Source organism: Ictalurus furcatus, chromosome 18, assembly GCF_023375685.1.
Source record: "Ictalurus furcatus strain D&B chromosome 18, Billie_1.0, whole genome shotgun sequence".
Classification (NCBI taxonomy): domain Eukaryota; kingdom Metazoa; phylum Chordata; class Actinopteri; order Siluriformes; family Ictaluridae; genus Ictalurus; species Ictalurus furcatus.
In genome coordinates, this window is record NC_071272.1 from 5,736,749 (window position 1) to 5,758,352 (window position 21,604).

The 21,604-nt window shown below is 38.9% G+C and overlaps 1 protein-coding gene across 1 annotated transcript; it reads left to right on the plus strand.

Annotated features, from left to right (window-relative positions):
* Positions 1-15,033: 15,033 nt before the first annotated feature.
* On the plus strand, positions 15,034-20,553 carry barhl1b (BarH-like homeobox 1b). The gene is made up of 3 exons (XM_053649644.1): positions 15,034-15,529; positions 17,816-18,038; positions 20,127-20,553. The coding sequence occupies exons 1-3, from the start codon at positions 15,034-15,036 to the stop codon at positions 20,443-20,445; spliced, it is 1,038 nt and encodes a 345-aa protein (XP_053505619.1). The 3' UTR covers positions 20,446-20,553.
* Positions 20,554-21,604: the final 1,051 nt, after the last annotated feature.

Genomic DNA, 21,604 nt, shown 5'->3' on the forward strand with positions numbered 1-21,604 from the left:
GCATGCATTTCCCTGTAGGCATATAGTAGCTGGCTTCACATGTCAAAACCCAGAAGAAGCACCTGTTAGCCTGTGCCATCCCAGATTCGTAACGGTTGTGCAATAGAAAAGAACTAGCTAGTGGGTGAAACTTGGCTATGACTAAATTGGATGAAAGTGGTGTAAAATTAAAAAAATAAAAAAGTAAAGGGGTGATGTCAGAAGGGCCATGAGCTATTTTACAGAACCAAATGTTAGCTGTGCTAATTTCCCACAGTGAATTTGCACAGATTAGAGCCTCTTTGTGCACTGCTGAAGTAAGGTAGGTTTTTCGTTGCATCATTGCTCGACTGGGTATGCTGTTACGTCACATACATGCTTGAAGGCACATTGTGTGAAATAAATATGCTTAATAGACCAATTTCCCCCTGCAGCTCCATTAGAGACTCAGAGAAAGATTTCATTCAAGTGCTACACAAGGGAATAAGAGGATATCTAAATCTCTGGAAGCTTTGTGAGAAGCTCATGTGTTTAAATTTTCCTCCCTGCTGGTGGATATTGCCTCATGCCTCTGATTGCTGCCTGTCCTCTGACTGGGTGCCATTGCAGATATATGGGGGAGGATTTGAGCAGACGTTATTTGTGGAGAAGGATACTCATATTTGAGCAGTGAAGAGATGGCCAAGACAGAAAACAAACTCATCACGGAGCTCAGGGAACACAAGGTTCGTTTAAGGACTCGTGAACTGATCACATCATCGCCTCTTCGTCTCTTTGAATTCCACCCCAGGCCTCTTCCATCTTGCTCTCCAGCCTACATCAAGCGCAGCTGACTTATGTAGCTAATGACACCTCGGTGAGCTGTTGGTTTTTCTGGGCCCCCTGTGTGTGTTTCTCTCTTGCCGCCTCATTCATTCTCACCCTCTTTCTCTCTTGCTCTCTTGCTCTCTGTCCCTCGCCTCTCTCCCTCTCTCTCTGTCTGTCAGACACAGATTTATTCTGCCTGTGATGCGTGCAGAGCTGTGCAGTGTGAGCGAGCGGGGAAAGGGTCAGCAGGAGGGAGGTGTGTGTACAATAAGAGATAAGATCATGGCTCCCTGGGGGCTTGTTTGGCCCTGTACTCGATCCATCAAACGCAGGCTCCTGGTGCCAAGGTCAACTCTAATGAGCATTTGCTGGGGTCTTATTCTTGACAGTCCGCCCCTTACACTCCCTCAGTCTCACACACATGTACACACAGGGGTCTGAGTCTGGGAGTCCAGAAATACCTACACAGTTCATATACATTGGGTCATGAGGGGGATCCTGATTATACTCATAACACCGGCTATTCTGTATGACATCTAGAGTATGAGGGAGCAGACAGTTACAACCTTGAGCCTGAGAAAGAAACATTTTTTTTTTAAATTGCTTTTTCATTGTCAATCTTACTAGTCCTTTGCTAACTTTGCACATAAGACATTTACAATAGTATTCTCTGTGTTATTCTATGTACCATGCTATACTATTAGCATTCCAAGTGAAATGCAGCAAACTAGCTAAATTACATTTTTTGAGTAGCATTTTTCAAAATTTGTGTTATCGTATTTTGGCCAAATTAAAAATGGCAGATTAAACTGTTACTCCACACTTTACAAATGTCTTGTATCTAGACAATAGTCATATTTATATTCATATTTGAGTTCGTAGATTGCTCAAAAAAATGTATTCTGTGGTTCAAATTGACTATCTAATGTAACATGGCCACACAGCTTATGTAGCTAGTTGATGCAGTCAGCTTGCTAGCTGCTAACGCAATAAGACTAGCTGAATTTAGCACCAGAAAAATAGTTGTGCTAGTTGTGAATCTGTCCTCAAGCACCAGACCCAATAAACTAGAACACGCTAAAAATGATAAAGTATGTTGACACATGCTGCTTGTATAATTTTGTTCCCTCCAACCTGACCAATTTATCCAAATGATTGTGCTGAGAAATGGAGATTCGTTTTCTCCACTTCAGATCAACAACAGAATACATTAAACATAAATACGGTACTGTGGATTAATGGCTGTGCGGATATAAGCGTCAGAAAGCAAGCCGTGTGGAGAGCGATGTGTACACAGGTACAGAGGTGCGTATAGAGTTGTGTGTGTATATGTATGTGTATATTATTTTTTGCGGTTAATTTTCTGTCAAAAATCATACGTGAATGCACCAGAAAAATGGTAATGCTATTAATTGTAGATCTATAGTGGGCAGAACGGTTGTCAGCTCCAGGGTCCCTGGTTCAGTTCTGGGCTCAGGTTACCGTCCGTGTGGGTTTCCACCAGGTTCTCTGGTTTCCTCCCACCTAGTAAAAACATGTCTGTAGGTGGACTGGCCAAACACTAAATTGCCCCTAGTGGTGAATGAGTGTATGCATGGTGTCCTGCAATCCAGGGTGTATTCCTGCTAAAGTGGGTCCTGAGAATGAGTAAATGGTTAACCCATGGTGAATTTATTTTTTTTTTATCTTGCAACTTGACTTATAACACATCTGACACCTGAATTCTTATTCCCACATTCAGTACTTTATCTATAGTTTTGTTTTGATAGATGCAACTAGTTCAATTCATTGCTCAGCAACACCCTCAAACAAAAATATGTAAATAGGTCAAATTAATACAATGAAGAGTCTATACACACATGAGTACGTCTGTGATCGAAATGTTCTGCAAGTACAATTGACAGATCATTGGTTATGCAGCCAAATGTAATCATGGGACATTTGAGTGGGCGGAGCTAAAATAAAAAGTTATGTAAACCCATAACATGAGACATAACATACAAACTGAATGCGTAACTAATAATTTGCAAAAGTGAAATGAAACGCGTTCAGAAAATTTGTTATAAATAAGTTAAAGTTTTAGGAATTGACTACAGATTTGATGTTCAATTCATGAACAGTTACATTTGACAGGAAATTAAGTCCATATATTATAATGCGTGGGCAGTTTGTATGTGAGTGGATAATATTGTGTGTGTGTGTGTGTGTGTGTGTGTGTGTGTGTGTGTATGTGTGTGTGTGTGTGAAGCAGTGTGTATGTCTCTGTTTCCACCCTCATATGCCCACTGATCGGTGTTAGGGATGTGAGGGGGAGTGTACACTATAGCATGTGGCGTTCACTAATGAAGCAATAAAAGTCACGGCAGGTGGAGGGAGGTTGGGGAGGACATTTTGAACAGTGACAGGAGTGTGATAATTGAGATATTCTGACCTACACATCAACTTTGTAGGAAAATGAGATGGCTGAGCAATGTGTTTAGTGTGTTTGATGTGTTATTTGTTTTTACCTAGAGAGAGAGAATAGAGGGAGACCATGAAGTTTGCTGTGTATGTATACGGGCAAATATATTGTCTTCACACATTAGTCAGAGTCTGTGAATATAAAAGCATCTTCCTCATCAACCCCCTTCCATTCTAAGGGCCTCTTTCTTGTTCAGGTCTCAAGTTAAACAACTGAATTTGATCGCATATATATATATATATATATATATATTTATAAAGAGCAGTGCATAACCTTAACTAATTTAAGCAGCCCTAGTTAGTACTGGCTAACTAACTATACTGTTTAGCACTCTAGAAATGAGATATATTATTATCAGGAAGAACAATTGGTTTCACTGTGGCAATGAAGAGGTTTGGAAGTAACTTTTGAAGAAGAAAATCAAGAGAATTTGAGCTACTTGTGCATAAATCTCCTCATATTGCTCATTAACCTAATTTTTTCAGCTGCACTTTATCCTCCATGTTTGTTTTCCACACTTGTCCCCCAACTAGTAACAAAAAAAGCAGTGCTACTTAAAAGTGGCCACATTCCATGCATATAAATTGTGCATTGGTGTGAAAACTCTTTTTATTCCTGAGAGTGCACTGTATAGATTTGGCATGTACATACTCCATCCTAAATGGCATGTTCTTTAAGCTTTTCTCAATGTTTTATAATTTATTCATCTATCAAACACTGGCGTGGCCTAGCCCACACTAACATGGGTAAAAAATCTTGTCTTATCTATTTTGCATTTCTCCCCACAGTAAAATTGTTTTTGACTACCAAAAATGCATGTTTTTGAATCTGATCTCCAAAGTGGAGAAATCTGAAAATGCACTGTAACACAGTTTTTGCACCTTGTAGTGCGAATAAGAGAAACATATCCTTTCAAAAACAGTATATGATTGACAGCTGTTTTCTATATTAGGTATTTTAATTTCCTGTTCTTTGTATAGTTTACAAGTGACACATGGTTTTCAAGAAAGCATCTTTTATGTTCATGTTGTCTGAGCAAATGAAAATGGCGGCTATGACTTAAAAGGTCATGGATCAGACACCCAGTGAGCATTCTCAGGATGCTGTTTTCTATCATTTTCGCATTTCATTGTGGATGAGAAATTTTTAGGAAATAGACAGCAACACTAACATGGTAAATTTACCCATGTTAATGTATACTAGTGACTCACTTTCTGCTGACACCATAAAGATTTGCACTTCCCAAAACCAGTTTTTACCCAGGTCCTTTCCTGGTATCAGTGGATAATCTCAATGGATACTGGATACTAAAATTGAATATAATTGAACAAGGCTAAAGTCTGGTTCAACACATCCAGACTTTATGTACTGTACTACTGTTCACATGGTCATTAGAGAAGACTATCCTTTAGTCTTCTTGACCAGTTCTTCTATTTTTTATGTAACCCCTGTCTATTCACTGCTGCTAAACTGATTCATAACTCTATGCAATGATGCATCGAAGTCTGCCACACTTGCCAAACCTCTCCCAAATGTCCTGACTGAAGACGAATAGACAGGGGACGGCCTGCCCTTTTGCCCCCGAAAGGCTGAAACACAGGGGCATCTTCGTCTCAGCTTGCGTCCAACAGCTTGTGTGTGTCTCCCAGTGGCAGCTGGGTGGGCTCTCCAGTCCAAGCAATGCCCATCGACCCCCCATCACTTGGTAATGGCTGTGCCATCAGTTAACATTGAACTCTGACTCTTTAATAAAATACTTCCCTTCACTTTGGTTTCCATTGGCTTCCCCAGCTGCAGAAAATGAAAAGAAATGGATATTGCGGGAAATATTTACAAAAGGAATTGGATCATAAAATTGGAAAAAATGCTTCCCCCCCATAAAAACAGTAAGTCAACAGAGAGCAGCACCTTTCAAATAGCTTTCAGGTGCTACACTTCATTCTGTCACATTTTCACACATTTAACTTGATTGCATTTGACACTTGCTTGACGTTTACCTGTCATTACCTGACAAACTTCATATAAAGTAAGAACTTGACAAAAGACGTCAGAAATCATTAGCAGGATTCAGTATTTTGCAACAAAAAGGAAGTGATGCCAAAGAAGCATCACTCATCGAACATTTCACTCAGGGCAAGCTGCAATATTTCATGGGCTTACCTACCCACAACTAAACAACTGAAAAATACAAGCTCCTTTATAAGTGAGTCTTGAATGGTGTGGTCTCCTGAAAGCCAGTGCTCAAGCAAATCTGATGGCACTGTAAGAGATCAGGCTATGGATGTGCCAGCCTGTGCATACTGTCCTACTCTTTATGCCAATGAGGTGATGGATAGCTGAAGCGCCTCGTCCCTGCCCTCTCCCCTACCTCTCCGTTGGCCTGTCTCCATAGCCCCTCTCAGCAGATGTCTTCCATGAACTCTGTCAAATATTATAAACCACTGGACCACTCATGCACATGGGCATAAAGGGGCACAGAGAGCGAGAGAGGTCAGAGGTCAGGGGCAAGCTGCTGTTCTCACACCTATAGCTGTCCAGGACTGGGGCCCAAAGTGCACTGTTCATTCTGCAATATGAAAATGTGCAGTGAAGTCACAGAAGCGCTCATTAATTGTGTATTTTTTAGGATTATAAGAAGAAACACACCATTGGGATTTGTTGGATCACCATACACACAACATATCTCACTTTCCAATAGCACACTTGGAGAATTGAATTCTTAATTTTCGCATTGTTCCAAGGTCCACTAAACTAAGGTATCTTATTTTCATTTTGGAGGGGTTTAAAAAGGCACTCACAAGCACCCTTTGGGAAGCATGTGAACCAGTCTATTATCAAATCTGTCTATTATCAAAAACCCTGTGGAACTTTGGATAGGACCAATCAAAGGGGAAGAACTGTTGACAGTGGAGAGCTGAGAAAAATGCCTTTTGTCTTAATGCTTTAAAATCATGCCTTCTAATTCATTTATTTATCTTTAAACATATTATTTTTGAAAAAAAGTAGGATCTTTTGCGAGTTCTGGTTTTGCTGAAGGGACTGACAAATTGACTCTGGACTTCATTCATCAACAAATTTCACTAGCCATTTCTATTATTTTCACAAGCTTTTGAGTGTCGACTTTGTGATGATGCTGGGTCCTAAATACTCACCCTACGTTCATGATTGAGTTGCTTGTAGTTTGTCTCTTTGTGCGACCACTAATTTTGTTGCATGCAATGTCCAGCTATTTCTTTTATTTCGATGATAAACTGTAGTATGTGTAGCCTACAGACCACTATAATATGTATACAGTGTAATTTTTTTAAAAAACATATTGATTTTTGATTTCCATGTTAAGTGCTTTGTACTAGCTATGTTGGAAAATTAGCAAAGCAAGGCAACTAGCTACACGCACTCACCAGAGGCACCACCGATCACTGACGATTTCGGTTTGTCATCACTGAAATCACAGCTCTGTGTCAAGTACTTACATGGAAAATTAATTTTGCCTGTCATTTTGTCGCTTGATAGTGTGTACGAAGGGTCAGTGTCCCAAAAATCTGCAAAAACCCGCAAAGATCATCAAAGTCCAGGTTTGAAGGAGAATGACAGGGCTTAGGATGTCACCTGGGATATCACTATTGTCCATACACTTGCTTCAGAACCTTTCCTTCCCCTTAATATGGCCTTTTTTTTATAGCAAAACTGATATTCATAGGAAAATATGCACCAATTAGGACAAAACCATGATAGCAGGAAGGATCTCCTGTGTGGACATGAAACGTATGTGATATCTCTGTTTCAATGCAGAATATTAGGTGTCAAATGAGTTCTCTCAGCTGAGCAGAGACGTACTGGACATGGATTAAACCAATCAAATTGTAGCGTGGGCAGCGTAGAAGCAGCAAAAGCCAGCCATGTCAGCTGTTCCTTTGCCAAAGTCACTGAGGCATCACCATATCGACATCCATGTGTATCTCTCTCTCTGTATGTGTGTGTGCGTCTGTGTGTGTGTGAGAGAGAGAGAGAGTGAGAGAGAGAGAGTGAGAGAGAGAGCTTTGAGAAGAAACACTGATGAGTGGTGAGCCAGCTCCAATCCTCTAGGGATTAAATCAAACCCAGTGTTTTCTGTAACCTCAGCACCATGTGAAGTGACTGACCACACTGTCCAAGGATGTGAGTCCGGTGCTCTGAGCGGTTTTACACGAGGTGATGATTTCCTTCTCAAACGTTCTTTTAAAAAAAACACACACACACACACACACACTCGCACAGACACACACACACACACACACACACAGACAACCATTCCCTGAAGCAATCCACATCTTCCCATCCATCCACTCCAGCCCCACCATGGCTAGGCCTCCAATTAAATCAAAAGTGGTTTGTTTTTATTGGTCTTTTGCGCTGACAAGTGGGCTATCATCCTGACGGTTCTACCTGTCAGCGAGCAACTGAAAATCCTCCGTTGACAATGCCCAATGCTTCCAATTAGAGGAGAATCAGACTCCTGGCGTGCAAGCGATCTTTCCACCCTCCCCCAAGGCCTTCTCTCGACCGCAGACCCCCCTCTACACACACACAGACTAACCCCAAGCACCGCCAGCACCATCAGTACCTGCCATCTCTTTCTCTCTCTCTCTCTTGCAGCCAACCTAATTTCTTTCTCCCTCTCCTCTTTTTTATGGTAGGTATGTCTCTGCTGCAAATTACTGACACAAAACGGGGTGGCACGATGCCGCCGAGTCCTGCCCATCCCGAGCCCCCTGTCAGCTTTAATGAGCCGATGAAGGTTTATTTCTCCACCATGCACGAGCTAAATTCTTTCTTGTGTGACAGCTGACTGGGAAATGTGAGTGTTAACCTTATAAAAGATTCAGCGGTTCTCATTATTTTCTGTCAAGTCTCGTACTTGATGGCTTTCAGGTGCATCATTTGCATCCCTGACTGGTCCATAGTTGCACCCATTTTTTCTTACCACTGTTTGTTGTTGGGTTGTTGGTTTTTTTTCTTCTTTTCTTAGTTAAGTCATCTTGTTTATTCCCCTCACATATATATAGTTTACCAAAATGCATGTTTTACACAGCATTTCAAAAAGACGGAGATGCCAAACTTTACCCTAAACAGTGACAGACCCATCCAAAAAATCTATTTAATAAACAAGCAGCAGCATAAATAAATAGAGTGCAAAGCATCGTTTTACCTGGTGTGCCCTGACACATGAGTAAAAGCATAGTCTTTGAAGCTTTTTGTCAAATTTGTTTTCCCTTTGTTTTTTTCCCTGAAAAGAAAGGCTTTTTTTTTTAAACATGACAGAAACATATAACACATCTTAACTAATCACCTAATGTAGCATAATGGCTTCATTTATCAATCTTTTAATACAGTTGTGTGTAAATGTATTTGTAGGTCAATCCAAACTAACAATTCCCATCAGATCTTTAAAAGTTTCTAAAACTCTGATTTACTTTGTACTTACATATGTATGTTGATAAATGCCAATCGCCCCATAAATTACCAAGTACCTTTACGGCACAGCTGATTTACATTTATCACGCCCACAAGCTCCATAAAAGGCAAAACTTTCATAGAAATGAAAACAACTAAATGATAACTAAGAGCACTCTTAAACATGAAGTGCGCTGAATCATCCAATAATGCAGCTCAGCCATGGCAATGCATCAGCTACCATAGACACACACTAACTCTTCCTCCTTTTATAGGATGCCATTACTTTTGTCCTAATTTAATGGATAGTCTTATTTGTCTTAATTTATGAATAAAAAAATGTATGTGCACTTGATATAAATAAGCTTTTTAAACGTGTCAATGTAATTCTTATAAAGAGTTACAGTAACTCATCGCAGGAAAGGTTCACATTATTGAGTCTCCTAATACATAAATTTACACAAACTCAAAAGCTATAGTAGGATACAATTATTTTTTTCCAAACTAACTAACGGTTTTCATTAACATCACGTATTTTGTGTGTAAAGGCTCCTGCCTGTCTGTTATGCCTGTAAATGTGTTGTTCTTCATCTGGATGTCCTTTTGTTTGGACATTAGCAGCCACAAAAAATGTTGAGTGTAGTTTTGGTTCTTCAGAACACACGGCTGACTTCTTAACGTCTTTGTCAGAACTTAAGTGAAGTAGTCAACTGAATTTTATTCGTAGCTAGTAGCTTTCAGACTGAAATGGGAGAAATGCACGATCTTGATTGGTTAATCCTGTATCTCATCAAAGTAGCTCGTAGCAAATGAAATGTAACCAATCAAACAAATAGACTTGTTGATCATTTGGTATCTGGGGTGGTTAAATATGGAAGAATCATAGTGATGACATCATTGTCCTTTTGTGAACATCATTATAGTCCAATTACTGCACAAATAATGTTATTTGACTCATGGGTTTGACATAAAACCTTTAAAAGTGGCAAATGTATTAGATTTAAACCTTTTGTGTACCAGAATATCCCATAAGGATTTGTGGAAGGCGTTAAACTTTATTATGGTGCTCACAGAACCAGTACTGAATTCAACTTTATTCTGGTGCTCACAGAACCACTACAGAATTCATCTACTACTGTGTACACTCTCAGAATGAAATGTAGAGCCTTTAAGGGTTCTTTGGTTTGTCCACTGTGGAAACCCGAGGTACAGCAAACCCCTACAACAGTGTTTTCTTTGAGAGAATAATTATAGGAAACTGAGAACTCGTAATCAACCCTTATTTAAATTTGGGGAAATTATCAGAAAGCATTACTATGTGGTCACCAAGTCCGATAAAACTAATGCGGTTATCATAAGACATAATGAGTCCATAGTGAGTTCACCGTGGAGCCAATACCATTTTAAAAAGTTGACATCTACACCTGTTGTAAATGCATATCTTTCTTCAGACAAACATGTCTGGATGTTGGAGAAAGGGGGGAAATTGCTTGTCAGGGCTTATTACTTTGCACTGGCTATAAGTTCAGGTTTGCGCTTCTTACACTATGTTATAGAAGCAATTTCAAAAACAACACACTATCATACAGTAAATCCCAGAGTTGTGGAGTTCAGGATAAACACATTTTGTTGATATTGGGTCACAGAAGTGCTGAATCATTTCCATTTGGCTTTCAAGCTATGGTTTTGTGACATTTTCGTGAAAATCTCACTTAAATAAAGTACCAAACAGTACTTTTCCTTGTCTCTGTGGTGGTAAAATCAGGAGGACATCTTTTGTACCTTTAGTGTGTATCCTTTATCTGGGAAAGTGCGCGTGGTGTACATTTTGTTAGTTCTTAGACCAAAGCTTTAGATCGGTGGTCCTAAGGTCCAATTATCTAACTTACATTATTTTTAAAGGTGGAAAAATACATGCTAAAAGTACAAAACCTGTCTCCTTAATGGTATCACCCCAGCGACAAGGAAATGTATAGTACTGTACCTTCATTTCTAAGAAATCTGCTTACATTTAAATAGTTACCTAGAAATAGTGCAGAATCTTGAATATTGCAAATTCAATATATTGAACATTTCCTTTCCTTGTTTTTACTTTTTTTATTCTAGAACTTTTTCTGTTTAATTTCAGTTTTAAATCAAATCATTCCCATATTTTGAATGTGATCTCAACCTTTTGGATCCCACTGTATATACAGTGGATATAAAAAGTCTACGCACTGACTTAGTACATCTTGATTTGGCAATTTTATTCCACTCTTCCTTGCTAAATGCTCCAGATTTTTCAAATTATCAGTGGATCTTCTGTGCAAAAACATTTTCTAGTCATTCCACAAATTTGATAGGATTTAGATCTGGTCTCTGACTGGGCCATTGCAAAATGTTGATCTTCTTCTTTTGAAGCCATTCCTTTGTTGACTTGGATGTGTGCTTTGGGTTGTTGTCATGCAGAGGCCTGCAGGAGCAGATTGGTATTTGGAGCCATCTCTTTCTTGACTAGAGCTCCAGTCCCAACTGAAGAGAAGCAGCCCCATAGCATGATTCTGCCACCACCGTGCTTCAATGAGGGTGATGTTCTTTATGGTGTTCTTTGGGTGATAAGTTGTCTTGGTTTTGCGCTAAAAATATCATTAGAATTTTATTAGAAAACTTATACCTTGGTATCATCAGACCATTGCACATTTTGCCACATGTTTTGGGGTGATTTAGGTGGGTACGAAAGGGCTTCCCTGGCAGCCTCCCTGATAAGTATTCATTTGGTCCTTTCATCTATTTTGGAGAGATGTCCTGTTCTTGGTAATGTCACTGTGGTGCCCCATTTTCTCCACATGTGGATGATGGGCTTCACACTGTTTCATGGTACATCTAATGTTTTGGAAATTCTTTTGAACCCCTCTTCTGATCAATATCTTTCGACTATGAGATCCAGTACATGCTTTGAAAGCTCTTTGTGGACCATGGCTTCAGCAGTCAGATGAAACCAAGATGTCAAAAAAAATACTACAGTATGATAATTACTTTTGAGCATGAGTTGAATTAATTCTTAATTCTGAGCACAATCACATGCCCTGTTATAAAAGGGTGTGCACACTTGTTCAACCAGGATATTGTGAGTATTTTCTTTTTGTTTCTTCACCCCTAAACCAAAAATAATAATAATAATTTAATTATTTTTCTTGAATGTTGTTGTTTGTTGGAAAAGGGTGGGAAAAGATATATATAAAAGATATAGATATACATATAAAAAAAACCCCTGCAATTTTAACAGGGGTGTGTAGACTTTATATATCCACTATATATAGTTTATTGTTTCTTATATTTCATTTATTGCTTCCCATTAATCTCATTATGGATTTCATTAGCACTGGAGATGTTATTGTATCTCTTGTAGTCTTTCACGAAGATCTAAAGTTCTAAAATAAACTGTGTGTGTGTGTGTGTGTGTGTGTGTGTGTGTGTGTGTGTGTGTGTGTGTGTGTACCCCGCCTCACTGTGACAGCTTGTAGCCGCGCGCGCGGACCTCCTGGGAGCACAGAGCCAAGTCACCAACCTGCCGCTGCGCGCGAGCCACCGAGCAGCGCCTCCAATCTGCCCTGCGCGGGGGGGTGGGGGAGGGGGGCAGAGGGGGACAGGGGGCTCTACACACTGTTATTATTGGGACATGTCGAAAAGTCACCAGGGGCTAAACTGGCTCGGAGAAATACGTGAAAGGGGGACGATAGAAGCTCATTCTGAAACAGCACACTAAGACCCTAAATAGTAAGTCAAAATAGTGTGCCACTATAGGTTACCATAGTGACCATAAGGAGCGTACTGTTTAGTGCAGTAGTGTGTGGTATGGTGTTTGGGACGTGTCCAGCAGTGTTTTGCGTGGCTGAGAGTTTTAGGTCACGCTGTCGTCCCATTATTGCTCATTAACATTGAATACATTGAAGTTGGGCTCGAGTTAAAGGAGCTTAAACGTTATGGCTGTGAGATAATCATGTTTTGTTCACTTAAAACAATCGAAATAGAAAAGGATAAAATAAAGGGTCGGTAGAAATGATGGATTGGATATTGATTTGAAAACGTACTATCAATATAATAGTACCTAAATATAAATATCTAATACATAGTGCTAAAATGTCTAAATATAGTCCAAATATTGCAAAATTCACTACTACTACTACTAATAATAATAATAATAGGCTAATAATAATAACACTAGTAGCCAATTATTATTGTTATTTTTATTATTATTATCATTATTATTAATAATAATGATAATAATAATATTAATAGCAACAACCACAACAACAATAGGGTTAGAAGAAGAAGAAGGTACAGTTATTGGTCAATAAATGTTGATGGTCATTTTTTGCTCTATCTATCTATCTATCTATCTATCTATCTGTCTGTCTGTCTGTCTGTCTGTCTGTCTGTCTGTCTATCTATCTATCTGTATATATTTATTTGTTTGTTGTTTGTTTGTTTAACTGAATAAAATTCAACATTTTTATTATCGTACCAAAGTGCTTAATTTGCTATACTTATTTATTTATTTATTTATTTTGCCTATTTAAATGAATAAAATTCAGTATTTTATTTTTGCACCATCAAACAAGGAGGTTAAATTGCTACTATAATTTTAAAAATTATTTTTATTTTATTTTATTTATTTATTTGGGTTTTTTTTTTGTTTATTCATTTATTTATATAAATATGTTCTTTATTTATTTGTATACTTGATTATTTAAATGAACACAATCCAACATTTTATTGTTGTACCAAAACACGACGTGTTTAATTTACGAAAACTAGCTTTATTATATATAATAAATATATATTAATACATATATATAATATAATATAATCTACTTTTACATTACAGACGCAGCTAGAGGAAGCAAACGCATAAAACACAATGGTAAAGCATTTGACTGTTTCTAACTGAAAGAGGAAACCACCGACGTGTTTGGCACGACATCAGTCTCATTCATTTTGTTTTATTGGTCAATACAGTGTTGTGTTGCTGTAATGCAATCTCTGAAAAGAGCAGAATAGAAACGGAAATATGGCTTGACTGTGTGAGGAAATGGCTCAGGTTTGGTCGTGAACATGGGCTTGGAGGAGTGCAGAGAAAAAAAGGAGATGGAACGAGAGAAAGACCTCCCCGCTCCTCATAATAACCCCATTATAGGCCTCATCAATGATGTAATGAAAGCAAACAGTGTGTGAAAATGGCCTGTAAACAGTTGGATCCGAGTCTCCTAATGAATTCAATGTCTCTTTCTCATCAAAGTGAGAGTCGTGAGTGTGTGTGTGTGTGTGCGTGTGAGAGAGAGAGAGAGAGAGAGAGAGAGACAGAGAAAGTGTAAGTGTGTGTGTGTGCGTGCGTGCGTGCGTGCGTGTGTGTGTGTGTGTGTGTCCGGTCGACACCCCAAAACAGATCCTCAGCCAATAGAATCGCGCCGCTGGGGACTCACGTGCATGGGGCGCCCTTAAAATCTCCTAAAAGCACCTTAGTTTTCCAACAACTTTATTTTAAAAGGCTTTTTTCCACCGTCGTGCGTGTGTGCGCCTTCACTGTTCGATGAGTCTATTTAACCTGCGCTCATTTCGCCAACTGCATCCTTTCTCTCTCTCTCTCTCTCTCTCTCTCTCTCTCTCTCAACTCTCCAACGACTTTACGTAGTCCGGTTTTATCAGTTTGAGCAGCGAGGATCGCCACTGCAACTTCCTCTGTAGGGGACTGATGAAAATTTTCAGCAGTATATTCACCTCGTCTGTCATTCTGATCGCAGCTCGGGGTTTGTGCTCCTGTCCTTGGTGCTGAAACAGCTTCAGCTCGGCTTTTACACTAGAGCACCATATTATAGTTACACTTTACTGTAGCTTTATCGCAGTAGTGTGTATTACCGCAGGGGTTCTTCACAATTATTTATTTCAAAATGATCTTACAAACAATTTAAAGTCACCATCGGTAATAATAATTATTATTTTTATTATTTATGTATATTTAAAACTTTTAGCAGGATTCAGAATATCAATTACAAATTAGCCTGATTTATTTTGTTGATTTTTGTATCATCGGGGTTTCTTTCAAAGAGATAGAGAGAGAGAGAGAGAGAGAGAGAGAGAGAGAGAGAGAGAGAGAGAGAGAGAAGAGGAAGAAGAAGAATTGGAGATTGTTTCCAACTTCAAACATCCTGAAGAAAGAAGAAACTTTCTCAGACATTGGATGAATATCTCCGAAGCTCTGTTGGATGTTCCTACTGGATAGGCTGTGATTGTCGCATTTTTGTGAGTCGAACTTGACCGAACCCAAATGAGAGTTTGAAAGCTCTGGCCCGGGAGGAAACGCTCTTTTTTCCCCGATGGAGGCGTCCACCCACGGCTCGTGCTCCGGCTCCGGCTTTGGCATCGACTCTCTGCTGTCCCACAGACCCGGAAGTCCGGTGGTGGTCGTCGCCAAGGGTAACGGCGGCTTGGAAGGAGAATGCAGGTCTCCGCCGGAGTTTAGCGCCGCGTCGGACGCGGACAGCGTGTGCTCGAGCCCGCCGTCGCCGAGGCGCGAGGAGCACGAGGAAGACGAGGAGCGCGAGGCGCACGAGCAGAGGCGAGGCCGCGCGCTCGCGCTGCCGTCCCACACGCACCACGGCCCGGTGTCCGCTGCGCCCCAGCCGCGCACCGTCACCTCCTCCTTCCTGATCAGAGACATCCTGGCCGACTGTAAGCCGCTGGCTGCGTGCGCGCCGTATTCCAGCAACGGGCAACCGACGCACGAGGCGAGCAGGTTAGCGTCTAAAGTGGCGGACGAGTTCATCGAGAAAATCCACAGCAACTCGTCTTCAGACGGAGAATACAACAAAGGTAAAGGGAACATTTTAGGACATATTTCGACTTATACGAGAACTTCTACGAAACTTTTCCTCAATAATCTCAGCTCCAACATGGGGATTTTTTTAATCTGTTTTTTTTTTTTTTTTTAATAATCTAAGTTTCATTAACCCCCCCCCCCCCCCCCCCCAAAATGTTGAGATAACCTGCTTCCTTAGCTACTTTCCTGACTTTTGAAGACAAAATTTAAAAAAAAATTCCACTGTACTCTCCGCACGCTTTAAAATGAAACATTTGTTGAGCATCAATTAATTGTTATCACACGGCCCACATTTTAAAGCTATAAAAGTGTTTTACTCAGATGACGTTACAACTCTGTAAACGCTCATAAACACCTTTATTAACATTCCGTTTCTACTGCGTTTATTCATTTGTAAATAATATTGAACGAGAGCGTCAATTTAGCCCAAACTGTAAACTCTGTAAATTGTAGTCTACATACAAAATTTGTTGTTTTTTTTTAAATTATATGCATTTTAAAAATAAAAAGGCGCACGTTCCGCTGTTAACGTCAAATGTATACCATAAAATATTAACATAATTTTCCTGACTTTGTATAGCCTAATAATACATATTGACTTAGGCTACTTATATATTATTTTTGTTTCATTAGTAGTACATGTTGTGACAGGTGAAAAAATTATACTGGGCTTGTAAGGCATAAAACACACCTGTCTGCTGCATTACTAGTACTTGCTATCATATATGTCTGACAAATCATTATATATATATATATATATATATATATATATATATATATATATATATCATTCAGTTGTCAAATTTCACATCAAACTTGTGAAAAAATTATTTTTTATAATGCATGAAAATTATTAGAGATCGCCCTTTTCTTTTCCTCCTCCTCCGTCTCCTCCTCCTTTTCATCATCATCATCATCATCATCATCAGCCGTTGATTATTATTATTATTATTATTATTATTATTATTATTATTATTATTATTATTATTGTTACACGTTGACTACGCCACCCCTGTGCTATAATACTATACCAACATAATGAACACTACACACACACACACACACACACACACGCACACACGCACACACACAAACAGACACCGAATTTCGACATCAGAGGGTTCAGTTTGAATGCTCTATGTATCAAAGTCTTGGTGCTCGTAAAGTGTGTGTGTGTGTGTGTGTGTGTGTGTGTGTGTGTGTGTATGCGTCTGCGCGCGCTGCTTTGATTTCAGAGCTGATTTTTGGTGTAATTTGTCCCAGTGTTAATCAGATTTGTAACGGTGAGCTCTTTATAGATCTGTGTGAAGTTTCTCTCCGAGTCTCGGCTGAAAGCTCGCCGTCCCCTTGTGGCTCAATTAGCCGGATTATTGTGCTCCTTCAGAGACGCGCTGATCTCTGTACCGTGTCCCTTGCTCTAAATAAGGCTTAGAAAGAAGGGTCTCTTATTTCTCTCGGTTAAAAGAAAGAAAAGGGTTAAATTAAAATTAAATTAGATTTTTTTTTCTTCTATTCATCTTCAGTAAGAGCTTCATCCTGGTCAGGGTAGTGGTGGATCTGGAATGTATTACAGAAATTAGAAATATATATATTTTTTAAAATAAAACAAAATTCAAAACTAGATAAACCCGTGTCTTAATACTATAGTAGTATTTTTAACATACCGTAGTACATAGTTTGGTGGGCTAGCATGTAGTATTGGGCTGTAGTCTGTAAACATGACCAACTTTATAGAGGAAAGTTTGTATGAGGCCTTTTTTTTTGTCAACAATACAATTTTATTGTCACATTATCCAACACGGTGTATCAAAGCTGTTTAGCTACCCTATATAGTTATTACATTGTTATAAAATGTACATTGAAAAAGGAATAATAGTTTTATGCCGTGAAAATTATTATTATTTTTTTTAACCGTTCCTGAGGCTACACTCTCAAATAAACAAACCGAATTGTACTTTTTGTACCTTGTTGCTGGAGGTGCATGTTTTGTAGCGTGGTGCATGTGATGTGCCTTTTAGAGTAGTTGTATTTAAGGTTTTATTATGTGCCCTTTAAAATATTTTTAAAGGTAAAATATACACACTAAAGACACATGCACGTGCATCCTTACTGGTGACTCCGCAGCGACAAGAATGTTCTGAGAGTGTCACAACTAGCAACATAGCCTACGCCTTTTCCAAAACGCAGTTATGCATATTTTTTTCTTCAATAATTTGTATTATCTCCCGCCTTTCTCCACTCACATGCGCTGCTGCTCTCGCCTTCTTATCCCCCCTCAGTGAAAGAAGAAGGAGACAGAGAGATTTCCAGCAGCAGAGACAGCCCCCAGGTGCGACTGAAGAAGCCGCGGAAAGCGCGCACCGCCTTCACCGACCACCAGCTCGCGCAGCTCGAGCGCAGCTTTGAGCGCCAGAAGTACCTGAGCGTGCAGGACCGCATGGAGCTCGCGGCCTCTCTCAACCTCACCGACACGCAGGTGAAGACCTGGTACCAAAACAGGAGGTGAGGACCTGTCGGGTTACAGGGTCACATCGCACTACGGAGGTTCCTATTTACTACTTACACCAGTGGCAACACTCTGTAAAGTTCGTGCACCGGAAAAAATGGTGCTTATTTAAGATATTCTACCATGAGACGCTCGCAACTTTTTTGATAGATAGATAGATAGATAGATTGATTGATTGATTGATTTCCATGTGATTGATTCTACACAGTAAACTTCTAGTTGATTAATGATATTTCTAATATTGCAGAAAATATTTTGATGCCATAAAAATACTCTTCTCAGATGACTTGATTGTCAGCACATATAAAGCAGAGATTAACTAGGGGGTGGGGGAAATAAAAATAGAAAAAAAACTTTAATTGCTCATGCTTTGTGTTAAATTGTGTTTTCCTAAAATTGACCATTCGATTTAAATAGATAGATATATAGATGGATGGATAGATAGATGGATAGATAGAGAAAATATAAATTTCTCCTCTTTTTCGGTTTCTGTCTAGCTAAACAATGGTCATAATGAATCAAATCAATGCAAAACCTACATACGTTCAAGAATGAATTGTAAATTGGTGCATCCATAAATTATTAAGAAATCCAGCTTAATAGTCAGACAATTAGGCTATTATAATGATTAATTATTAATTATTGACGGTCAAATGTGGCTCTTTTTTGTCCTTACAATCGCAAAAGTAGGTCTACAAAAACACAACAATCCAAACGATTTTTAAATGTATTTAAAATTTATATATAGTATTTATAATAGGCGTTAGTTATTCTTTAGCTATTTTTTTAAATTAATTATTAACTTTCAGTTTACATCCAATGGAGCATATGGAGAGGCGGGGTCCATTTCTTCCTGCCAAGTTCACATTTATACAGATCACTCAGATGTGAAGGTCAAAAATCATAACTATTCTATTCTAATAATAATAATAATAATAGAATTTAATAGAATTCAATTAGTCGTTTTCAACAGAAATTCAGTAAAGTTTTAAAAACGGTCAAAGTATACGCACAAGTATTTTTCTATGTTGTGTTTAAATTTCACAATTCCTGTGTTTGTTTGTTTGTTTGTTTTCTGGGGTTTTTTTTAAGCCTTAGGTTTGCGTTTTGAAAAGAGACCAATACATTTGCGATATAGGCTAGTCTTTTGACTGACCCAGCTATTTATAAACCTTTTAAGGATTTTGGCATAAAAAAATTCCCCCCTGTTATCAAGGCTTCCCAAATGTTGTTCACAGTTTAAAAATTAATGTGGCTACTCGCTATTTTTTCCCTTGCATTTCTAATATGAATTAGAAATAGCTTTGTCAATATGCTTCATGTGCAACTAAAGCCTATTTAACATTGTACATCAATTCGTCTTGTGCGCGATTGATGGACAGAAACTACACCTTTTGGAGAACACTACCTAACAACTTTGTTCCCTGTGTACAATTTGTCTGTTACATGTGTGTCTGAAACATCTATTAGTGATGTCACACTTTTTTTTTATCTTGGAGGCGGGGCTTTTGTGCCATTCTGTACGGTTATACAGTTTTCTTGGTTAATAAAAGCAAATCTATTTTTTTTAAATACACGTTGCTAAACAGAATAGGCTAGCATAGGGAATGGAGCTGAAGACTTCCTGGGGTGAAACCAATAGAGAACAACACATTTGTTAGGCTAAATTTGTGCCTTTATACAATTATTACTGACCATACACGCTCAAAAATGTACTTCAAAGTTACCAAACTGTAGACTACTTTTCCTTGTCGCTGGGGTGTTACATTGTGTATTTTTAGGATGTATTTTTATACTTTTGAAAATCATTTAAGGACGACTTATAGATCTTTATATTTTTACTTTTAAAGGTACACCACATGCACTTCCCATGTGGTGTAAAAGCCTACAGGTGCAATTTATGTTCCCCTGTTGGTACCACCATAGCGAAGGTACAATTTAGTACCTTAGAAACTAGTCACAGGTTTTACTTAAAGTAGACCTACTAGCTACTTCGTTTTTTAATATTCTTCACATGGGTTTATGTGCTGCTTAACCTGTGTCCCATCTCCTGTCTTTCTCTTTTTAAAATGATCATTAAAAAGAACGAAATGGAAGAGGCAGACGGCGGTGGGACTGGAACTCTTAGCGGAAGCCGGGAACTACTCGGCCCTACAGAGGATGTTTCCGTCGCCGTATTTCTACCCGCAAGGTCTGGTGTCGGGTCTAGACCCCGGAGCAGCCGCGCTGTCCTACCTGTGCCGGGGCGCCGGAGCTCCTCCCCCATCTGCTCCCGCGGCTCTACAGCGGCCCCCGCTCGTACCGCGGATTCTCCTGCACGGACTGCAGGGCGGACACGAGCATCCGCCGCCTCTCCCCCCGCTTCCCGGGGTGGTACTGCCCAGACCCACCCCACCACGATGAGCTCTCCCGGCTCGGACTTTTCTCTTAAGACCATAGACTGGACACTTGGTCTATACTTATTAAGACACACACACACGCACGCACACACACACACACACACACACACACACAGACACACACCTGGCAGCTCTGGACTTCAACCTTACTGTTGACTAAAGGATCGAGAATATATAATATATCATAAAGCCAATATATATGCTTCTTAAATGAAGAAGCAAACGCTAAGTTGATGATATTGTTACTGCTATTAGTCATAATTTAATGTAATTATTTATGCCCCTTTTTGTATTTAACTTATATATTTATATAGGATTATTGTTTGCTATAATTTATGTTCAGAAAAAAAAAATGTTTCAGAAATATTTCTAAAGGACGCAATAATAACAAAAAAGGACAAACCACATGATGGGCTATTATTATTATTATTATTATTATTATTATTATGGGCAGTGATAGATATAGTTATGATTATAGTAATAGCCCCTGTGTTAAATAAAAAAAATCTCTTGATATTATCGAGACAAAAAAACAAAACAAAAACACAACAGATGCAAAGCAATTTTCATTTCTTTTTCTTTCTTTCGACTGTAAAAAATTAAACGTATAAGATTCGTGTAAATAGGAATATTTGAGTCAACAGCAAATCTAGGTTTTCATATAGTTTTTTTTATTTATTTATTTATGTATTTAATCCTTTTTAAGTCTTCTTCCAGGAGAAGATGATCAAGGACACGTCCATAAAAATGAAAACGCCTTCATGTAATAATTCTCATTGATTACAGCAGAATCAAAGAATATCCAAATCCAGTAAAAGAAACACTCCTTTTCTGTTTTCCCCCCAGCGGCTAAATGTAAAGACAGAATGTACTGAAATGGATGGAAAGGATGAAGTTGTTAAATCTGTTGTGAAGAACATTTGTGAAATCTGTTGTGAAGAAAATTTGTTCTCAGAGATCTTTTAGATATTTAAATAGCAGGTCTTTTTCATAGATCATATTTTGCCATATGAAATGGGAGTAACCGAATTGCGGCCATATTTAAAGCTTAGGGTTGCCAGATTGTAATCACTGTTTACAGCCCACTCTTTTCAACTCGTCCCAATTCATTAGCCTATAAATCATCTGAATGTACTCACCAAATGTGATTACATTAGGTCTCT

Coding starts and splice junctions, on each gene's coding strand:
- barhl1b (XM_053649644.1), top strand. CDS start 15,034: ATGGAGGCGTCCACCCACGGCTCGTGCTCCGGCTCCGGCTTTGGCATC. Junction 15,530..17,815: donor AGACGGAGAATACAACAAAG/GTAAAGGGAACA, acceptor ATCCCCCCTCAG/TGAAAGAAGAAGGAGACAGA. Junction 18,039..20,126: donor ACCTGGTACCAAAACAGGAG/GTGAGGACCTGT, acceptor ATCATTAAAAAG/AACGAAATGGAAGAGGCAGA.